Below are 21,371 nucleotides of genomic sequence, written 5' to 3'. Positions count from 1 at the left end.
TTTGCAGAAGCACATACAGATGGCTTCCATTCCATAAAAAGAAAGCGACATATACACTTGATGCAGCGAGTTCGCGCCTGCACCAACATCCTCCAGATTAGGGAATGCAAACCGGATACCCGGTTAACCGAAAAAAACCAAATTTTGGAACTCGGTTTTCAGCTAAGGAAAAACCGTTTTTTTCGGGATTTTCAGGTTTTATCTTTAAACTATTAAAACGTAAGTTTGTAACTCATAATATCATTGTATCTTAGTTAATAATGGTAAATAAACGTTAATTAAATGCTAGGAATATGGGTAAACTACAAGACAGCGACAGCGTCCTCGAGACGGAGACGGGTAACTTTTGGGATAGAGAGAGGCGAGAGAGGTGCGCGAGGGAGGTGCGCGAGCAGTATAGCAACAAATTCGTGTCACCTATGCTTTTGGCAGGCTTTTCAACAGAATCCAAGGCGGCTCGTTGGTATTCAGCAGAACTATTCCATAGGTGGCAATGTACTCTATACGACGACCGGATGTGTGCTTGGTACAGCTTTTTTGAAGCAACTGTCCCGATGTGAAGTAACACCTCGCCTTGGAAAAGGATGTCAAGCTTCCTGGTTGCATTTTTGGCCATGGATTCTATGCATTTACCGAACAAGAGACTTGACAACAGGTTCATTCCAAGTAGCTTGTTATGGTCGGCTATCGATATGGATATGTCACAAACAGTCGGAGTCAGGTCAAAGGGACTCCATTCTGTGGAGAATAGACACGCTGAGAACCGTAGCGGTTACCTCTAAAGAATAAGTCATGTAAAGAAGACGTTTCGTCTGGCGAGATTCATGGCAGGGCTTACCTCTGCGTATGCTATCATATAAAACATTTTCATTATAAGCATTAGCATTTTATCATCTAAATTAAACATAATATATTTAGTAAACATATTCATTTATTTAATTTCTCGTGAATGGTATATGTTGGAGTTAGGACTACAGTAGGTATATACATGTAATACCCAGTAAAGGCTGTAAAAGTATATTATTGCCTTCATTTAATACAGTGTTAAATATTTGTTATTACATTTGATAAGCTCGATTGTATTAATAGTATTTTGTTCATGCACAAAATTACAAACACAGATTGTAACAATATAGGAAGGAACATGAAGTAACAGGCCTACCCCAAGCGGAAATACGTGACCGGTTGACCTTACTCAATGTCAACTACAGTTTAAGATCTGGGTATTTCAGTAATGCGACTTTAATGGTTGCCCTTCTTGTAAGTAGGTGCAGGTTATCTTGTTTCTCGGAATCAGTATAAAGATTATTTTGTAACAAATATATACATTGTTCTTTTCTACCGATTAAATTTATTTGATAGTTTAACTCTTAAGTATATTGCGACTTTTCCTGGATCATAACCTACAATTATGTTAAAGTGAAGCATTCAAATATGTTTTTTTAATTTATTATTAGTTTATTGTAGGAAAGACCAGAAAAGCAGGAGGAATTTACGACAGGATGCTGATGGTAAATGTCTAAAAAAAATCTTATTAATATTTTTTTAAATTTTGTATTAAATTATATGAAATGAAAAATTTTATATTGACAAAAAAATCATTTGCTGTTGTGTCTATATCAAAATGTAAAAACAAATGTGCATCATAACGTTTCACAGAAGTAATACTTTTCTCGTATATGACTACATTAACAGAGTTCTTAATTTAGCATGTTTTTACTAATAAATAAATGTTAAAGTATCACACACAGTGGAATTTTTTTACAATACTTAATGACAATTTGTCGTTAAGTATCGTATTTTCGTTCATAGAATGCAATTATTTCGGTAAATGTTACATATTGTTGTATCGTTGTTATAATATACCACTTCATATTTGTTTATTTTCACATGATAGCTTATATCATGTCCCTGGCTCCTATTAAGAGGTGCTTGTAGATAAAATAGTAGCAAACTGTTAACTCGGGAAATTAGGTTAATTAGAACCCTTATTTTTTTTTCATTTTCTTGGTGTTTTTATATACAAGATGACCTTATTAGTCGTTGCTGGACGCTACAGCTCTTGATGCTTTAGATTTAAAAACAAAAAACGTCACAATCGGTTTTTAGTACGGTACTTAAAAATATTGCTCTATAATAATAAATATATTATTATTACGTTTTTCCTTTTCCGTTATTTACCTAAATCCGTATTCTAAATTTCATAACTGTATTCTGTTTATTAAATAACGTTTAAAAACAAAAAAGAATATTGCTAGCTATTAAGATGATTCATGCTTCATATTGAGTATATTTCCGTTCCATCATGATACAAATCAATAAAAACGTTAACTGTGGTGATTCTAGCTCTTTTTGGGCAAATCAATGTTGCGCTACCATTGTTTAGTAACAAAAAACTAAAATTAAAAGCTGGTATATCAGCGTTTGTTGCAAGTAAAAGTTAAGGATTAAAGAAAATTTCTGTGACTAATAAAGATGGTATTTAATATTACACCTGGTGACACTTGAAGTCAAATGAGAACGAATGAGCTGTTTCTTTTTTTGCAGCTTGGAAATTTTCTGAGACCTGGTTTCTAGAAATTCCGAAAATTTTATTCTAATTATTTCTTAATCTTCTTCTTCCTGTTCTTATTCCACACTAGGTGGGGTCGGCACAACATATAGGTATTTTTCTTCCACTCTCCCTTTCAGCCGTCATTTTTATACTCATGCCTTTCTTTTCCAGTAATTGTTCCTACACTCCAACTCGCAATCCTGAGTCTTACTTCCCGTCGCACCCGTCCCTGATGCAACAACCCTACTCTAATTATTTCTGACTATACTTATATAATATATACGTGGCTAACCTAGTTCAATAATTTTTATTATATTTACAGAGAACTCTTTGTCCTTGGGAAAGAGTTCGTCCAGGGAAGTACTGCCACCTTACCTATTTCTGCCGACAAGCAGTAATGTGATCATTACCGGCCATCCGCTGAGGCTTCCAGTAGCAAACGGATCTTGGAGCGCCTCTCTATGGCGGTGGAGTTCACCGCTGGATTTTAGTTGGAACGGGACTACCGCCCAAAAGTCCCACATAACCGCTCGCTGCTCCCTCGAGCCGAGTGATACCACTCGGAGAGGATGACGCGTTTCCCAGTGATAAAAAAGGCACCTCAGATTTTTGTGGTTTAAAGCCCTGATCGGCACGCAACCGTTGTTCAAATTCAAAATTCAAATTCATTTATTCATATCAGACAACGTAGTCTATAATAGTTATAATACACAGAATTACATCACATTACTAATTATATTACATATTGGTTATATTAATTATATCCGAAGTTACATAAATGAAATTTTAACCAGTGTCCAATGTCAAAATGTTATAGACAGGCATGTCGCTTATCACCAGGCGCACGACTTGTTTGTCCCGTCGCTTGGTATCATAAAAGAAAAACGATGAATATATTAACGACGATTTTGGATTTACGACTTCAAAAATTAAAACGTAAGCATCTGAAAATTGGATTGTTTTTATATTAAGGTATAAGAACCGAAGATAGCAAACAGCTGATAATACTCTAATAGCTGACGATACTTTCGATTTCATTTTACTATAATTGTTTTATCAAAGGTTATATTTATCTAAACAACGGACTATAAATATATCTCGCCAAGGAACGTTAAATATTTATATAAAATGCACTAAATAATTTACAGAGCCTCGAACTAACCAAACCTAGTTTAATGTATTAACATAGTACCACATATTTAATACGTCATACGTCGAAGAAGGTCCATAACCCTCGGAAAATGTGTGAAGTCCCCAACTCGCATTTTATTCGCATGTATTGATGATGATGATGCTGATATCTTTAATACAAAAATACTTAACATTGCAGTTATCACTATGCTTCATTTTCTAAATACTATAAATTTTCTAAACTTTGAAAGCCAATTGATAAAGTTTGATAATTAAAAGTAAACATTTTGAAGTAAATGGAAATGATTCTGTAGTTATAGGGTCTCCATCGACATTAAGTAACATTAAATTAATTGTCTTTATCATAAAAATTGGTGCATTGATATTTATAGCTATATAGCACCTGGGATGCGACATAAGGCCTCTTATCAATGGTTTAGGTTGAATTGGTTGCTTTGTCAAGTTGCTATTGTGATTTAAAGTGTTCGTAGACTGACACATTCGCAGACGCACAGTGCGCGGTGTCTTGGCGCACGAGCTGCACGTACTTCAAACGCAACAACCTTCAACTCTTGAGCAAGCCTCCCAATGTTCCTTTCCTAAGACCTAACATAGTAGCCATGAATACAAATCTAGTACAATTTAATTAGATTAAAAAAAATTTATATTTCAACAGTGATATTTATAAGTGACATATACTTTTTTAAATATTTATAAATAATAATTGTTAGTGTAAGTTTCGATATGGAGAAATATTTTGTGTTAATATTTTTGGCTGTCTCCTGTTGGAAGGGGTAAGTTATCTTAGGTGATTATTTATTATATAATCATTATATTAAACAGTACCCTTATATAAAAAATAGCATTAATTCGTGCATATTACACTGTTAGTAAATAAACAACAGATAAAGGGTAATTATTTAAATAACAATGAATTTGGAGTATTGCATTAAAAACTTGGACGTCAATGTACGTTTTATATTGAAAACTTTGACGTGAGTGAATCACAAAAATAAATATTTTATAGATATTTTATATCAAATATATTTTAAGCAGGTATTATTTAATCGACTTAAAAAAGGAGGAGGTTCTCAATTCGTCTCTTGTTTTGTGTATATGTTACTCGTTTTTGCCGACATTTGTGAACCGGATTTTGATAATTTTTTTTTTGTTGGAAAATGGGTACCTCTGTAATGGTCGCATTCAAATTTGAAGAACATATTCCACCTCGAAGGATGGCAAATTAGGGAATTAATCCGGTTCATGTAGTTTCACTCACTTTCCAATACGATCGTTTTCTATAAAACTTGGCACATAGGTGTGATTCCAATTAAAATAATGGTGGTCTAGAGGTGGTCTGATAACTAAAATGACAGACAGATCAGAGGAACTCCTCAACAGTGTACAACAGTTACCTCGTGTTTGGACTCAAGTGATTCGTTTTGCCAAAAAGTTTCCAATTTTTCTACAAATAATTATTAATATGATAATATTGAGAGATATGTAAGTGTTGAAATAGATAAACGTTTTTTCACACAATTGTATTCTATTATCAGCAAACTCGAAGTGGTTCCAGATTCATATCTGGTAAGTATAAACACTCTCTGCTCCATAATTACATTAATTATTTAGGTGTGTTCTCTAGAGCAGGAGACTCGGAATACCTTAGCCATATATAATTGAGGATACATCCCCTTGGGTGATTAAGTCATTTGGCGTATTTTTCTCTCACGCCTTAATATTAATATAATATTAATTTAATATTAATCTTAATATAATATTAATATTAATTGAAAATAATGGCTTAACACGTGAAAATGATGTGTTTGTTTTCATTTATATTATCAAATTAATATCGAATCTAAAAATAATAGGTACTTCATGGTTTTTTCAATATGTAACTATATTATTCATGTGAGTAACACCTAAAGATTGTGTGTGAAAAGTCTTATTGAAAGTGGCATAAATTTACATAACCTCCAAATTAGCAGATTACAAAAGTTACAATTTGTATAGCAGTTTACAGACGTCGAATGAAGGTGTATTGTTTAAAAGAATTCAGCAAAAATAATAAACGTGGTAATAATGACGACTGGGAGAAACGTAGAGACGCTAAATTAGTTTCGTCGTTGTATTATAATGGCAGATAGTTACTGCGGACATATCTCTAAATTACAGTATACGAAAAGTTGAGAGCTAGTATATATGTTGGTGTGGATATCCTAAAAAGATTTTGCAAATATTTTGACAAAATTTTGTATAATTTTATTGCCTTGTTACTTTTATATTACTATCGTATACAACAATAAATAGCTAAGCAATAAATACAGCGTACAACACTTTGATTATCCTTAAGTTACTTTTTATGATAGCAGAGTTTTATATAAATTGCAGCTTTGCTTAAACATGGCAATTGTGGTAAACCCTTTTTTTGTAACCTACGTTCAACAAGACTACTTTGCGTTGATGTGTTGGTAGATCAAGTGAGAAATTGGATAGACAAGGGGCTCGATTAGGGATATGACGTAACTCAAACATTTTGAAAGAAAACTATAAAGGTGATGATATATTCTTAAATCGCATAGCACACTATTTATCATACATTTACGAAGCATTGTATGGCATTTTTTTTTCAAATTGTGTAATTCAATTAGTTCCGTAGTATTGAATGGAAATAGTTCATAGTAATGAAACGAATTATATAAGCGTTTGTAATTTAAAAAGTAAAAAAAAATTGCAGTAAATGGTGTAATTTTATTGACAAGTAAAGAAACAGTGAAACGTGTTTAGACAGTATTGTTATTTAGCAATTTCGTCCATAGTTCACTTATAGTTCTTTTTTGTATAAGTTGTTTTTGACCAAAACAACAAGAAAGGAGAGTATGAAGTGTGTACAAAAAGAAAGAAATAATTATAAGCAGGATTCCATATGTATGCCGTATTTGCGATTTTCATTTTACGTAATATACTGTTCGTATAGATATAGATATAGATAGTGATTTTTTTCACTCTATAGTTTTATTACACAAAATGGCAATAATTATAATTAAAAAAAATAAGTCATTGTTTTAAATCTAGATTCTCGAAACAAAAAAATTAAAAATATTAAAATAATTTACATATAAATTGTGTATCCTGCACGTTTTTTTTTGAATATTAAATAATGACAACGGCGTGTGCCATATTGTTTATTTTTTACTTTAATCTAAAACCGGCTCTGCTCATTAGTGAGAGAATGAGGTTAACTCTATTCAGTTTTAATATCTCCGCCGCATTGTAATTGTGCCTTAATGACTGTGCTGTAATAAAACAAAATCAAACATTAATTATTTATAGTGGAAAATTGCGTAATAATGCGGTCCTAGTTGCGGCTACTATGTTTTCCAGCCTTGCACTTTTTCTCAGGAATCATTAAATAAAAGGACATCTATTATCTGAATTCTTGTGTTAATCACTTTATCTGTCGCTTCTTATTCTTCTTCTCTTCGTGTCGATGGCATACACTTTAATGTTTGCCGTCGAAAGAAAAGAAGATTGCCGTTGAAAAAATTTGCCAATTGGCGTAAGGTACTTGTCGATTGTTGCTCAAGGCGCGCCAGACATATAGGAAAGAAATGATATTTATTATGCATATCAGAGGATTTTGAAAATCATAACATTAGCTAGTAAACTAGTAAAGGGTTAAGAGTATGACAAGCCATTCTATGTAGATTACGACAAGAACGGTTGCAAACTTACCTACTCACTACCTATAGTAGCAGTAGAGCTCCTTCCGAAAGAGTTCGTCTAGGGAAGTATTGCCACCTTATCTATTTTTGCCGCCAAGCAGTAATGTCAGCATTGCTGTGTTCCGGTTTTGAAGGGTAAGGGTGCTGGTGAAATTACAGGCACATAGGACTTAATATAATAATATAACTTATGTCTCAGGGTGGCAGGCGCTGTGGCAGTGCCCCTCAGATCTTTGCGATTTAAAGCTCGGGAGTGATACTGCAACTGTTATGGACAGGCGAGTAGCCCTGCAGGCGTACGACTTGTTCGTCCCGTCACTTGATATTATATAAAAAAAATTCACCGACACCCTGCTAATTAAGAAATAATACGTAATTTTCGTTACCTAGTGACCTCAGTGTCAGTAATTTAACAATCAACTTTTTCGATTTGTTATCCGTTAACCTAACATTAAAGTATTGTCATTTACAAGGATTTCCTCACGGATATAAGGGCTGTGACAATGACTTTAGCATTTTTATTTGCATTCCGATAAGGTTCGTGATTGTGCTAAAAACTTTAAATATTAGAGATTAATTAACATTTCAATAAAATTAAGTGTCTTCTGATTTGTTCCGATCACTTATAATTTATTTTGCTAAAGACGAACATCATCGATCGAATCGTCGTAATAGAACGACATCAACGAGATCGTATTAAACAGAATCAGTTACACTTTTGCACACATGTGACAATAACGTATCAATATCATTAACTATCGATGTATCTGTGAAGATAAAAAATCTTTGTTTCAAATAACTGAAGGGGAAAGTGGTAAAATAAATTATACCTCTAACTACGTCTATCTATATCTATTGCATAATATTTTTTATTTACTTATTGTTTACACATAATATATATAGGGATCGTAATTACGAGAACCGATTTCACTTTCAAGAAAATATATGTTTCTTTTTAGATTGGCATCTAAGATTTTTTTGCAATTCATGATACGTATAGAACAACCTTTCGAGAGTACACTTTCACTTAGCAAACTGTGTGACCTAAGGAGCAAGGTCCCAATTTGCGTAGCAAGGTTTAACAAGGCTTCTTAGGACTAATGAGCGAGTTATAATCTTAAAGTGACAGATAACAAGGTCAGGTAATTTTGAATGTACATAACTGGCTTATATTGTACGACTAGAATATCGCAAAGAATATCCAATTGAAAACTAGTTTAGGGTTCAAAATATAATGTATTATATGGTAACGCTGTCTTTGGCATAAAAAATACACACAGACAACTTATCAAACATAAATAAATGTTAAATTTTATTGTTCTAAAAAAAAACTTTTTCTCAAATTTGTAAATTATTACTTTTATTACATATGAGTGGTGTTGTTGTAACAATGTTCAAATTTTTAACAATGATTATATCATAAGTTGCAATAATGGATTTATTAAAATTTTAATTAGCACTATAATCTCAGGGGGTTTTACACATAGGCGGTGATACCACCGTGAAGAGCACACTGCAAGGTTCGGCGACAGTGGGGTTATCCGCTTTGAAATTTGTATAATATAATAATTATATGATATGTTATGTAGACGTATAATTAAACATATAATAATATGTATATTTGTTCTACATTTCCATTGACAAAGTTTCGTAATAGTTTTCTAAACTAGTACGAAACTTTGTCATGTATATGTATCATGTATACATCAAATATAAAATGTTCTTATTTGATAAATAAAAAATATTATTATTCTGGCCGAAAATAAAAAATAAGACGTGTTTAAAATAACAATTTGCTGGTTTCGTATGTATGACCCATTCATTGAAACTAGTGTGGTGACCGTACACAGACACTTTAGGGGATCAATAATTTGATTATGCGATAAATATTTAGAAAAAAATATCTACTCGCTATTTGCAAGACATTAATTGCAAAAAAACGGCTATAATAAGATAATAGGTATTTTTATCGTTCTAAGTTGATTTTTTTGTTAATCACAATAATTTTGACTTCGTAGTTATGAATTTATTGCTTTATGTTTATTAAAGTTACTTTGCATTGATGCTTGTATGTTTTTCTTTACCACTATTGAAACAGGTGCCGGAGTAGTACAAATAGAAGAAAAAATAGCACATGAGACATAAATATATCGCAAGTAGCGAGCGAGAGAACAATGTAATGTAACGCTAGTAATACTTTCACGCTTAAACAGCAATGTAACAAACCTAAGAGCAATTTAATTTTACAATCTTAACGATGTCGAACGAGTTTCAAATCGGACTCTCGGTTATTAATTGCGAAATGGGCCTAGTTCAATGTTCAATCTAATGCCACCTGGGCATGGTTGGTGGCCCTGAATTGGACGTCAGCTGAGCGTTAAGTGCATAATGTTGTTAAATAAAGCGTAATGCCACTAATAGTAAGTTATTGTGACACATAAATTGTTTATGCACGATTTATGAGGAACCATCTATGCTGTTGTATTAAAACTTTGGTTGAGTAAATATCTAGTATAATTGGATATATAAATAGGACATTTTTTTTATGATATTGGACAATAATATGTTTTTACTAACAAAAACTAGAAGGTTTTTGTCAAAATTCAGTACAGGGCCATGAGCTCGTCCTGCTTGATATTTAAGATTTAAATTCAGCTGTATGCCGCTTACGATAAAAACCATAGTTTAATAATAAGACAACTAGTGCAATCCCGCCTGTTTAACCTTTGTTAAATGCAATAATTACATAAAAGTAGATATTTCTATATCAGCATCGCGGATTAGAATGTCGGTTATGGAGTATGATCATCAAATACAAATGAAATGCTAGTTATGTATAAACATTTATATTATTACCTTTGTAAATAAATAATTATAATATTTAAAAATATTTCAAATAATTTAAACACCGAACGAAAACGCATTGTGCAACTTGAGTGCTGTGCGAGATTGTGCTCACGTGAGCGTCTGTACACGGGCGCGTGGTGGGCGTGTACACAATACAAGCTGTTTTGCTACGTTTGTATGGAGTTACACTGTTCGTCTTAATTATACTATGAAAAAATAATACATAGTTCAAGTTTGATTTGCTGTCAGGTCAATGCTGTCCACTGTAATTTTCCGAAATATTAATAGGTATTAAATATTAATCAATTTGGTATGAAAATTACGATTTTATTTCGTTCTGTTGCGATTTGACATCGACACATTTTCATACGAGTGTATGTACATCACACATTGAAAGCAACCCCGTCGCTAAACAATAATCTCATTTTTTTCTAATTTAAACTTATTATCAGAAACCTTCATTTCGTTCAGGGACGGTATTAATTTTAACGTGCGATATATAGGTAGATTCCTACCCATATCGTTCCTATATTGTTGCACGTGTATGTCTAAGAATGCTCTAATTCGATGATTCCCAAAGTGGTGTATATTGACCCCCGGGTGTTTGTCTTGACCTACTACGGGTCCATATCAGCGAAAACAAAAGAGGTGCATAAACGTAAAACGGGTACCACGAGACCAAACATTTTGGATTTCCGTAAATGCAATAATCCACATTACACAGATAGTATCTATCCACTTACATAATATTTTCTTATAGTAAACATATAAATTACATATGAAGTTCTTGAACATATCACAACAAACAAGATATTCGTTTCGATAAATGTATAAAATTTAATATCATTTTTTTTATAAACATTCTCCCTAGCACTGTCAAACATACATTTGAAGTTGATAAATTTCTAAAAAAAAATCTATATAACAAACGCAGTGGATCTAAGCAAATCAGAAGACGTGGGCACGTGCGTGGTCCACAAGACGAAGAAGTTTGGGAACCTCTGCTCTATGATTTTTTGCGATTACGAGTGCTTTTCAGAGATATCTCAAATTGAATACGTGTGTACAAACTCATGTATAGGTCCATAGGTAACACCACCCGCATGGTAGGTAGAGACTATGTATCTCCACTTATAATATGAACATTAAGTAAATATCAAAAGACTAAAAGATGATATTTGTCAAATAGTGCATACCCGTATGGTTGTAGTTATACATTATTATTATTTTACATTATTATTTTATTGTTCCAAGAAAATTTTATGGACATATTATTATTTAAGGTAAACACGAACAGATAATCTTGGCAATTATTATTACGCTTTGCAATGTTTTATCTCATGTCATATACCGTGTCCAAATAAATAATAAACAGGATGTTAAAGAAATCGTAAATAAAACTTGCAGAAATCTCTAACTCGAATTTAAAAAAAATCAACTTTCTGCTCAAATAGATAAGACAACTATCCAAAAGTTGATACGGAAAATATTGCATGAAGTTTCTTAAAATGCTAAAGTTACTAAAGTTTTAGAATACCATTCCAAAAGATAATTTTTAAACCTGTTTGTCTAGTTTTTGTGAATAGTTTGGTACTCAGGTTAGCCAGTTTGCTATAGCTAGTTCTTTTTTGTTTACGCTACGGTTTGAGTTTTTCAGGCAGTCTCAGTGATAGTTATCTTATAAGCCTCATAAATAAAGATTATATATGTATTTTGCTTGTTTGTCATGATAAATGGGATAATATGTTTGTTGTCGTGTAATAATATTGTGGGAATGGTTTTATTATTGTTGAATCATTAATGTTTAAAACTATGTATATTTTTGTAATAAATTGTGCTTTGGTACACTCTTGTAGATTTAGTTGTTAATTCTTGACGAAAACTAATACGATTATTGTAAACGTAAATGTAAAAAAAACGGCAGGTATGGCACCTTTAACATTGGACAGTGGGAAAATTGACTTGCTTCACAGGGTTCCTAAAATGTGACATAAACTTTATGTGCTTAACTAACTAATTTAAACACCGAACGAAAACGCATTGTGCAACTTGTGTGCTGCGCGAGATTGTGCGCACGTGAGCGTCTGTACACCGGGCGGACAACTAACTTTAACTTTATAATATCTATGCTATTATTGAAAACAACTTGTGTGCGTGATGTCAATTAATACTATGTGATAATAAATTTCAGAAACGCTGAACGCATAGATATAGGAGGTGGAGGGAAGAGCAACTACACGTTCCCAAAGGAGTTCATTTTTGGAGTATCAACGGCTGCTGCGCAAATAGAAGGAGCATGGAACCTAGATGGTCATTTTAATTTGATCAATATTCTTAAATCATACACTCAACATTTTATGCTAGAACATGCGGTATCTTTTCGATACATTTTTAAAAATTTTCATAACCTATCGAATTAAAAAAAAATTTTTATACCATCTTGCAGTTTGTTGTAGCTGAAAATATAACAAACATATTTTTTTGCAGGAAAATCAGAAAGTATTTGGGATCACTTAATTCACACACACCCCGAATTCGTAAAGGATCATACAAATCCCGACGTCGCGGCGGATTCGTATCATCTGTACAAGAGAGATGCAGAAATGATACACGAATTAGGGGTCGACGTATATAGGTTTTCCATCGCCTGGCCAAGAGTATTGCCAACAGGTTTTGCCAACAAAGTGAATGCACTAGGCATCCAATATTATCGTAATCTTATCGACGAGCTACAAAAATACAATGTAACACCAATGGTCTCTATTTACCATTGGGATCTGCCTCAGAAATTGCAAGACATTGGAGGATGGACAAATGCACACATAGTTGACTACTATACTGATTACGCTAACATTTTGTTTAAAAACTTTGCGGACAAAGTGAAGTATTGGGTAACGTTCAACGAGCCCATGCAGACATGTTTGGAAGGTTATGGAGGCACGTACCGTGCGCCGGCGTTGAACCGACACGGCATTGCTGAGTATCTCTGTACTCATAACCTTTTGAAGGCCCATGCTAACGTCTATCATCTCTTCGATAAACAATATCGTCCTGTGTACGGAGGTAAAACTACTCTTCCTTTTTTTTTCTTCAAAATCAATGGGTATGAAGAGCGGGTGTTGAATTTAATACGCCTTCCTGAATGTTACAGGTAAAATCGGTATGTCCTTAGACTCGAATTGGGCTATACCCAAAACGAATTCGACAGAAGATCGTGAGGCGGCTGAACTCTATCTGAAGACTCATGTAAGTTTTGCGATATTCTAAATACCTATTGTAAAAAAAAAACCATAAGCAAACAATATAATGGCAATATTACAAGTATAAAGAAGCTGTTAAAGTGAAAACTATACGTTATTCTTGTATGTAAAAGTTTGAAATGCAAATTATATTAAATTGTGCTTGACATTCATACAAAGCGAGACAAATTGTAGTCTACAAAAGAGAATGAAATCACTTTTGTCTGAATGACAATGGTTAATTTTCGGATTTTTTGCTTTTCAGACGGGATGGTATGCTCATCCAGTATACTCAGCAGAGGGCAATTATCCGCCAGAGTTGATTAAACTTGTTGACGATAAAAGCTTGAAGCAAAATTACAGTCGTTCTCGTTTACCAAAATTTAGTCCTGAAGAAGTACAGTTCATAAAAGGCACGGCCGATTTCTTTGGGTTGAATCATTACACTAGTTACTTATTAAGTATGGCTGACAAAGAAGTTGGAGCAATACCGTCTCACGAGAATGATGTTGGAATTGTCAGAGTCCAAGATCCTTGTTGGCCTTCGAAGTCATCTTCGGATTGGTTGAAGGTGAGATGACACTCAGAAAGATAAAGTACTTAAAATATTTTTCTTGTGTTTGTAATTGATAACAGTGTAAGATTATTTCTGTAGAGATATGAAAATACGACGATGCTTAGAATTTTCAAAGTAGGTAGTAAATAATCTTGAGGTTCTATTGAATAAATCCGTTACTCAGTAACGTGTCTATTCATTCACAGGGTTTTATATTTACCCACGTTCATAGAGGCACTAATTTTGATTCGACGTCTACGTTTGACGACTTTGTAAACAGGGTTAAGAGTACGCCCAGTAACAGTTAATCTTTAATTCAAGTCTACTACAGGAGCGGAAATCTGAAGTGTCAAGCATTATGTGCTGTAGACTGGACGTTTTTTAATCTATCGATTCCTTACAAGCAAATATGCATGCAAATAAGCAAGCAGTAGCTTGTTGGCTTTCAGCTTGGTACTTGTTTTTTAAAAATATATTAGAACAAATATAATATATGCGAAGTGAAAATACAATGAAAATAACTTTTATGTGGAACAATATGACAATTATGCCAAATTATTTTTATACAAATAGCTATTCGAACAAATGATTTTCATATGCAATTAAAAATTGTAAAGTAAAATTATACCAAACGTTATATCAAAGTAAAGAAAGTTAGCCTAAACTAGGGAATACGTATTATTATGAATTACTTGATTGAATTCCCAAAGTGCCACGCCTCGACCCATTCCACTGCAACTTAGTGGTTCTACTCCAAGCTACTATGTCAGCGGAAAAAGAAAATAGGCTATGCATGAGACGTTAATGGGAGTCCACGAGATTGGAAATCCGTTTAGTATCTATGTAAACCTATAATATACTTTCTTATAATAGACATAAATTACCCATGAAGCACTTAAACATTTTACAGATAATACATTCTGTTAGACAAATGTATAAAACTGTAGTAGCTTAAAAATGACCTTTTCAAATGCAAACATTTTACCTATGGAATAAATAATTATTTGACTTTGACAACATCATTTTTTTTATATCGTTCCTCGCTAGCTCTGCAACTATCGAACATATATTTGTAGTTGATGAATTTGTATAAAAAATCAATATTAGAAAGGCAGGGGATCTACGCAATACAGAAGAAATTGATACGTGGTCTACCAGACAAAAAAGTTTGGGAGCCTCTGTTGTAGATGCAAGAAAACATCGTGAGGAAAATTGCATGTCATAAAAGGTTCCTAACTTACTGAAGACATGCGAATGACGTTCCTAATTTGTACGTTAGGCCAATCTGATGATCTACTTACGTTTCCATACGTTGCCTTGTAACTTAATGTTAATTCATCAATTTCCAGGTTGTACCCGTCGGCTTTCGACGTCTTCTTCAATGGGTGACTAAGAACTATGCAATCAATGTTCCTATAATAGTAACAGAGAATGGTTTCGCTGATTTTGATGGCGTAGCAGACACGGCAAGATGTTCCTATTACAAGCATTATTTGAATGCTCTATTACACGCCATACACGAGGATCGCAGTAACGTGGCGGGCTATTTTGCATGGAGTTTAATGGATAATTTTGAATGGGATGATGGCTTTAGGTAAGTCTGGTTTTTGCCATTTCTAGCTCTAAGCCTGTATTTGGAGAAAGCTCCAACTTTTATTTTATTTAAAAAAAATTAATACGTAAATTAATTTGTTTTTAAATTTATGTAGTTTATTATATTTCTTTCATAACCTCTTACAGCCGACGGAAGAGATTTCTTTTTGAGATAAGTCCACCTTTGCTTGCTTTCTGTTAATCTAATATTTCTGTTGTATTTATTTGGCGCAATAAAGAATGTATTATGTTATGATGATAAATAATTTTGAACCGTGTAACTTTTTTATCAAATAAAAATCGACCTCTAAAGTTTGCTCCGCTTTCGCTGTGTTCATTATCGTGGTTTTCTCAACGGTAACTGAAAAGCATACATAATATGGAAGTCCTCGTCAAAACGAATAATATGAGCCCAAATACAAAGTTGCTATACACTGTTGAAGCGTTCCTGTCTCGCAATGACGCCATCTCTACATTTTGAGAGAAATGTTCGCACAATTTAGAGCGTACTTTTCCACATTTTTCCTAGATGGCGTAGTAACTAATAAATGTAAAATTAAGAAGTACACCATTTCTTAGTTATGAAAATGAATAGGGTTGATTGCTTTAGAATCGTCCAATTCATTGCTAAAGGCGATTGAATGGATTTGGAAATATTACTTCGTCGGCTAAATTTATAAATGTCGTAACCGCCATTGATGTTGACTGTTGGCACAAAAAACAGAATTATTAGAAATAATTATATGACAATCTATGACTATTACTTTATAACTAAAAAATGTGTACAAATTATTTTCTAAGCTTTAATTGCCCAATATTGCACTTGAAGAGTAAAAATGGGATTTCGTCCAAAAACGGAGTCAGACAGTTTTCAAATTTAGCCAACGCCTTGAAGATGGCATTGTTGTTTCACAAAAACATATAAGGATGTCAATAAATAATACTACAAATTTTAGATATTTTAGGTTAAGTAACAATTTATCTTCGTATCATTTTTGGACGTTTACAGAATATAACAAATTTTCGTCTTCGTGTACACTTATAGGTCTGATTACAATTTTGTTCTGTACGAGTTACTTGACCACTTCCTATAAGTTATAACTAGTTAACCGCAGAATAAAATCCAAACAAAAGCGAAGTGAGGCAAGGACATTTTCATGGCTACTACTATCTTTTGCCTGAAATTATATCGTTTAATTTTCTCGGAACAACCATCTATACATTTACTTTATAAAATTAAATCCAAATAATTCACTCGAGCAGATAATTATGAATGTCGCTAAGGATGTTCCAATACTCACTTTCCTTATTCGCCTACTAATATGTAAATTGCATTATGCTCTAACACCCTACAAGAAAATACCATAAAAACATTTAAATAAGTATATAAACAACACTGTGTTGTTTATATACTTATTTTACGGAAAATTCATTGTTGTGTATGATTTCCCAAGAGTTCACTACGTTATATTTAAAACATACACGTTTTCTACCTAACATGCGTAATCTTTTTCTCACGTAAATATTCCTTGATGTACGATTTTATACGTAACGTTTTTATGATCTATTATGTAGATTGCTCGGCAATATCGTGCAATGAATATGTTATTCAAAATTCAGATATTGACAGACGTTGAAGGGCCGTAAAGTGTTAGTGCTTAGAGAAATTGCTATCATTGTGTCGAGTAGCCTTCTGTTGAGAGGCCTTTGTTGTGTTATGTGGAGCGCTCTCTATTGCCTTTCCAATAAACTCCTACAAGGATTTCACACTTATTGAAACGATTTTTACATTTAACATTTCACTGTACTTCTGAAAATCTTATTTCTTTTTAAAGATCTCATATTAGATTGTTAAATTTACATTTGCATTCGAAAATTAGCTCGTTCTAGCGGTAAAATAAAACACATCGTCAGACAAACTTTCAAGGTATAATTTTACTCGTCATGTTTGTAAATGCATTTGCAGGTCCCGCTTCGGTCTGTACTTGGTCGATTTTGACAGTCCCAATAAGACAAGGACGCCGAAGCATTCAGCTAAGTTATACTCCTCCGTAATCTCCACTAGAAGCTTACCAGCGGACTATGACCCGGAAGACTTCAGCGCCTTTTCCGGGGTATCTAACCCCGTCCCGACCCTGCTACCCATCATAGCAATTTTGTACAGACTACTGTAGAATACCTCATGTACAATACTTTTTTTTGTAAATAAAAACTGTACAACGCTAAGGTTAAACTATCAATAATTTTAAGTAACATTTAGTTTCATTCAACTTTATCCCTTAAAACTAAGCATAGGCTAAATGAGAAGAATTTGGTTATGTTAATACTCGACGGTCACAACTTTGCTGGCGTTGTCACGTTCTACGTCTCTCTTGAGTCCGGCTTGAATGCACGCGAACGACTTGCCCTTTGTTTCTGGTAATGCTAACAGCATGTATACAAGTCCCAGTAAAGAGAACGCAGAAAAACCCCAGAATACTGTGTAGAAACCAAAGTGTAGTCCCACGACCTGTAATGACCAAGGTTAATTTTTAATTAACTAAAAAAATAAAGAATTGAACTCGAGATTTCGATATTCATACACGTAGCATAATGTTCAAAATCAAGCTTAAAAAACTAAGTGAGATTTTTGTGTATTTTTTTATTGCATGAATATGTAATTTTATTACATTTTCTATTACGTTATGAAAAATACTCATATAACAGATGAAAATGTATTTCTCATAATTTTGTAATATATATTTATATTTCATATTCATTATTATAATTAGAGATGGAAAAAAAACTGCTTATTTTTTTAAACGTTAAAACGTTATGCTTTTTTTAAAGTGTGCTTTTCTAAACGCTTTTTACTTTGGAACTTACACAACTGTTGAGCAAAACGTTTAAGCGCATAGACTTTTATGTTAAAAAAAGCTTGCATCGTTGCGTTGATAGCGAAAAGCAAGGGTAGACCACTAAAGGTATTAAGTGTATTTGTGAAACATGGGCTTTATTTTTATTTATAATAATATTATTCACGTTTCCGAATTAATTTGTTTAGGAAATATAAATGGCGGGACTTGAAACTAAAGCACGTTGTAAAAAATCAAATAGTAGATTATTGAACTAACCAATGCTTACGCTTAAGTTAAAAAGCGTGCATAAGTGCTTATTTTAAAAAGCAAACTGTTTTAAGTGCTTTTCGTAAAAACACCCATTTCTAATTATAATAATTACAATTAATATATGAAAAAAGGCGTGGTAGCTTAATGTTTGGTAACTGTCTAGCAGAGGTTCGTAGGTTCGAATCTGCGCGTGAACTTCTGATTTTTCGGGATTTATGTGCAAAATATGATTTAAAATTTATTATGAGCTTTTCGGTGAAGGTAAACATCCCGAGGAAACCTGCACATATCTGCAAAACAGTTTAAGGATGTGTGTGAAGCTCCCAAGCCGGTCTGTACTCGCTTCGGAACTACAGCCGACGCCCTGTCATAGTGAGAGAAGGTCTTTGCCTAGCAGCGCGACTATATAGACGAACTATTTTTTATTTACAAATAATATGGGTTCAATTAATTCATAGAGCTCTTTAATTCATAATCATTTCTATAAATAAGTTAAGAAGTAAATAATACGCACCGTAAATAGTTTTTGGACTGTAAACATGGCGATGCCAGTGTAGATATGCGCGATGCAAGACGCGTATAGTTTCACGTTTGTTGGGAACATTTCACCGATGATAACGTAGGGAACCGTCGAGAGACCAATGGCGTAACATACGATGTACACTATCAGCGCTGCCATAGGAATCCAGTCAACACTCGAAACGTTTGCTTTCTGGTAATCTTGAAAGAAGAAGAATGTTCCGACTGTGCCGTTCATCAGACCGACTCCTAAAGCCGAGAGTAGTAGAAGAGGTTTCCTTCCAACCCTATCAACAAGGAGGACCGAAACGGTGCAAGTAGCAACTTGGACGCAGCCGAGTACGATGGACTGGTGATGAGGTTGAATGGTGTTTGCAGTTTTTGAGAATATCGTCTGCGCATATGCCACCACTGCTGCACTACCGCATAGTTGCTGTATGGTAAATATTCCAATACTAAGCCACAAGGCTTTCCTGTTTGTAGCTTCTGTGATCAAATCACTCCAGGTGCCCTTGTTTTTCATGTCTACTTGAACATTAAGTTCTATATTTTTTAGTTCAGTTCTAATATCTCCGGAACGCAAATTCCTGAGAGATCGTTCTGCTCGCTCACTGCGATCTTGTTTCAAGTAGAAGTATGGTGATTCAGGTAGGAAAATGAATGTAAGTACGAACGTAATGGGCAGGATCAAGTTGATTCCGGCGAGGGCTTGTATCGACACATAGGGGCCGATGCAGTACTGGGCAAGAATACCGACCTGAAAAAATAATGATGAAATGTTAGCTTATATGGATAAAGGATTATTTGTAAGTATTACGACTATGATCGATATTGATCTGATCAATGTCAAGTATTCTGTTACAGGCAGATAATTAGGATTACAGTCGTGAGTGTTCTCCTATCTTCAGAATGACGTACGTACGTTGATACGGGGCTATATTATAGTTCACGTGCATGCATATTATAATGTCTATTATCATAGAGATAAAGTAACAAAGCCCATTTATGTGAAAACTCACTTCTCAGTTAGCAGAGACAATTTTACATTATATTGGCGATGCATTGCGGCGTAATATAGTACCTAGTTGATAATACAGAGAACAATAGTTGGCACGATAAATTGTCAGGCAATACATGTTATATCATACAGAACTATCACATTTAATGGTATTGCATAGTTCAAAATTAACACTGAAGTTTTTTACTTTACATTTTCACTTTGCAATGCATAATGTGTGTTTGTTATTACTTATATTTCCATTCCACTACGAATAAAAATAATTAATTTTAGATTTATTGTCTCTATTTCGATAATTAATTATTAATATTATAGTGTTTAGTGTGTGTGTTTTTTGTTTCCAATTAAACAAGAATAATAATTCACTCCTAACTTAATGCTTGTAGAGTATATTAATTACAAATGTTTAAGAAAATGTTATTCCATGCTAATTTGAAATCATCTCAGTTGTTTTTGACACAAATTTGCACGTTTGGTATTCTGCTAAAAGCTTAAGAGAAATGGCTAGCCATCGGGCTAATAATATTCAACTGCCATTGCAATGTTTTGGTATCCTGCTCTACGATAGCACGTAGTAGTCTACTAATATTATATATATTTAATTTGAAGACTAAATTGCAGATTAAACGAGACAAAAATTAAGATATGCATAGTAATTTCCATTTTAGTTTTAGTAAGGCAACATTAATCGTGATCATTAGTGACAGAATGAATGATGACAATCATTGCCATTTCACTGACTGCAACTAAATTTTAGCAGAATACCAAATATTATCATAGTTGCAATATATCTTAGTGGAGTCTCAGTGGAATTACTATGACCCGTGGTTTCGAAAAAAATTTGCAGCATTGGGGCCCTGGTGGTTGAAACACGGACCGAAATTCGTTTAAGCTTCAATCTGACACAATGTTTTTATTTTTGGAATTACTTAAATATATATATATATATATAATATAGTTTTTAGTGTGAAACTACGGACCCCCTGTCATCTTCATCTCCCTCATTATGCATTTTCTAGGAAACGCCCTTACTTTTCCTGATTCCTGAATTCATTCATGAAAGTATACTATAATATTAG

General features: G+C 33.4%; 2 protein-coding genes across 3 annotated transcripts in view; one reads left to right on the top strand and one right to left on the bottom strand.

Annotated features, from left to right (window-relative positions):
• Positions 1–4,246: 4,246 nt before the first annotated feature.
• Positions 4,247–17,871, top strand: LOC113229963 (myrosinase 1-like). Its single transcript, XM_026463658.1, has 7 exons — positions 4,247–4,479; positions 12,452–12,570; positions 12,748–13,323; positions 13,412–13,506; positions 13,765–14,070; positions 15,405–15,649; positions 17,615–17,871. The coding sequence occupies exons 1-7, from the start codon at positions 4,430–4,432 to the stop codon at positions 17,820–17,822; spliced, it is 1,599 nt and encodes a 532-aa protein (XP_026319443.1). The 5' UTR covers positions 4,247–4,429; the 3' UTR covers positions 17,823–17,871.
• Positions 17,758–21,371, bottom strand: part of LOC113229964 (facilitated trehalose transporter Tret1-like) — a 19,432-nt gene continuing 15,818 nt past the window's right edge. For both annotated transcript variants that reach the window (XM_026463661.1, XM_026463660.1), the window contains 2 exons: positions 19,270–20,031; positions 17,758–18,157 (listed from right to left, as the gene is read on the bottom strand). In XM_026463661.1, coding sequence (XP_026319446.1) covers positions 17,969–18,157; positions 19,270–20,031 — 951 coding nt within the window. In that variant the 3' untranslated portion in view covers positions 17,758–17,968. The remainder of the gene's footprint in view (positions 18,158–19,269; positions 20,032–21,371) is intronic.

This window comes from Hyposmocoma kahamanoa, unplaced genomic scaffold, assembly GCF_003589595.1.
Source record: "Hyposmocoma kahamanoa isolate Upper Pololo Valley unplaced genomic scaffold, ASM358959v1 63, whole genome shotgun sequence".
Lineage (NCBI taxonomy): Eukaryota > Metazoa > Arthropoda > Insecta > Lepidoptera > Cosmopterigidae > Hyposmocoma > Hyposmocoma kahamanoa.
The sequence above is the reverse complement of the archived record's forward strand: the minus strand, read 5'-3'. Positions and strand labels throughout refer to the sequence as shown.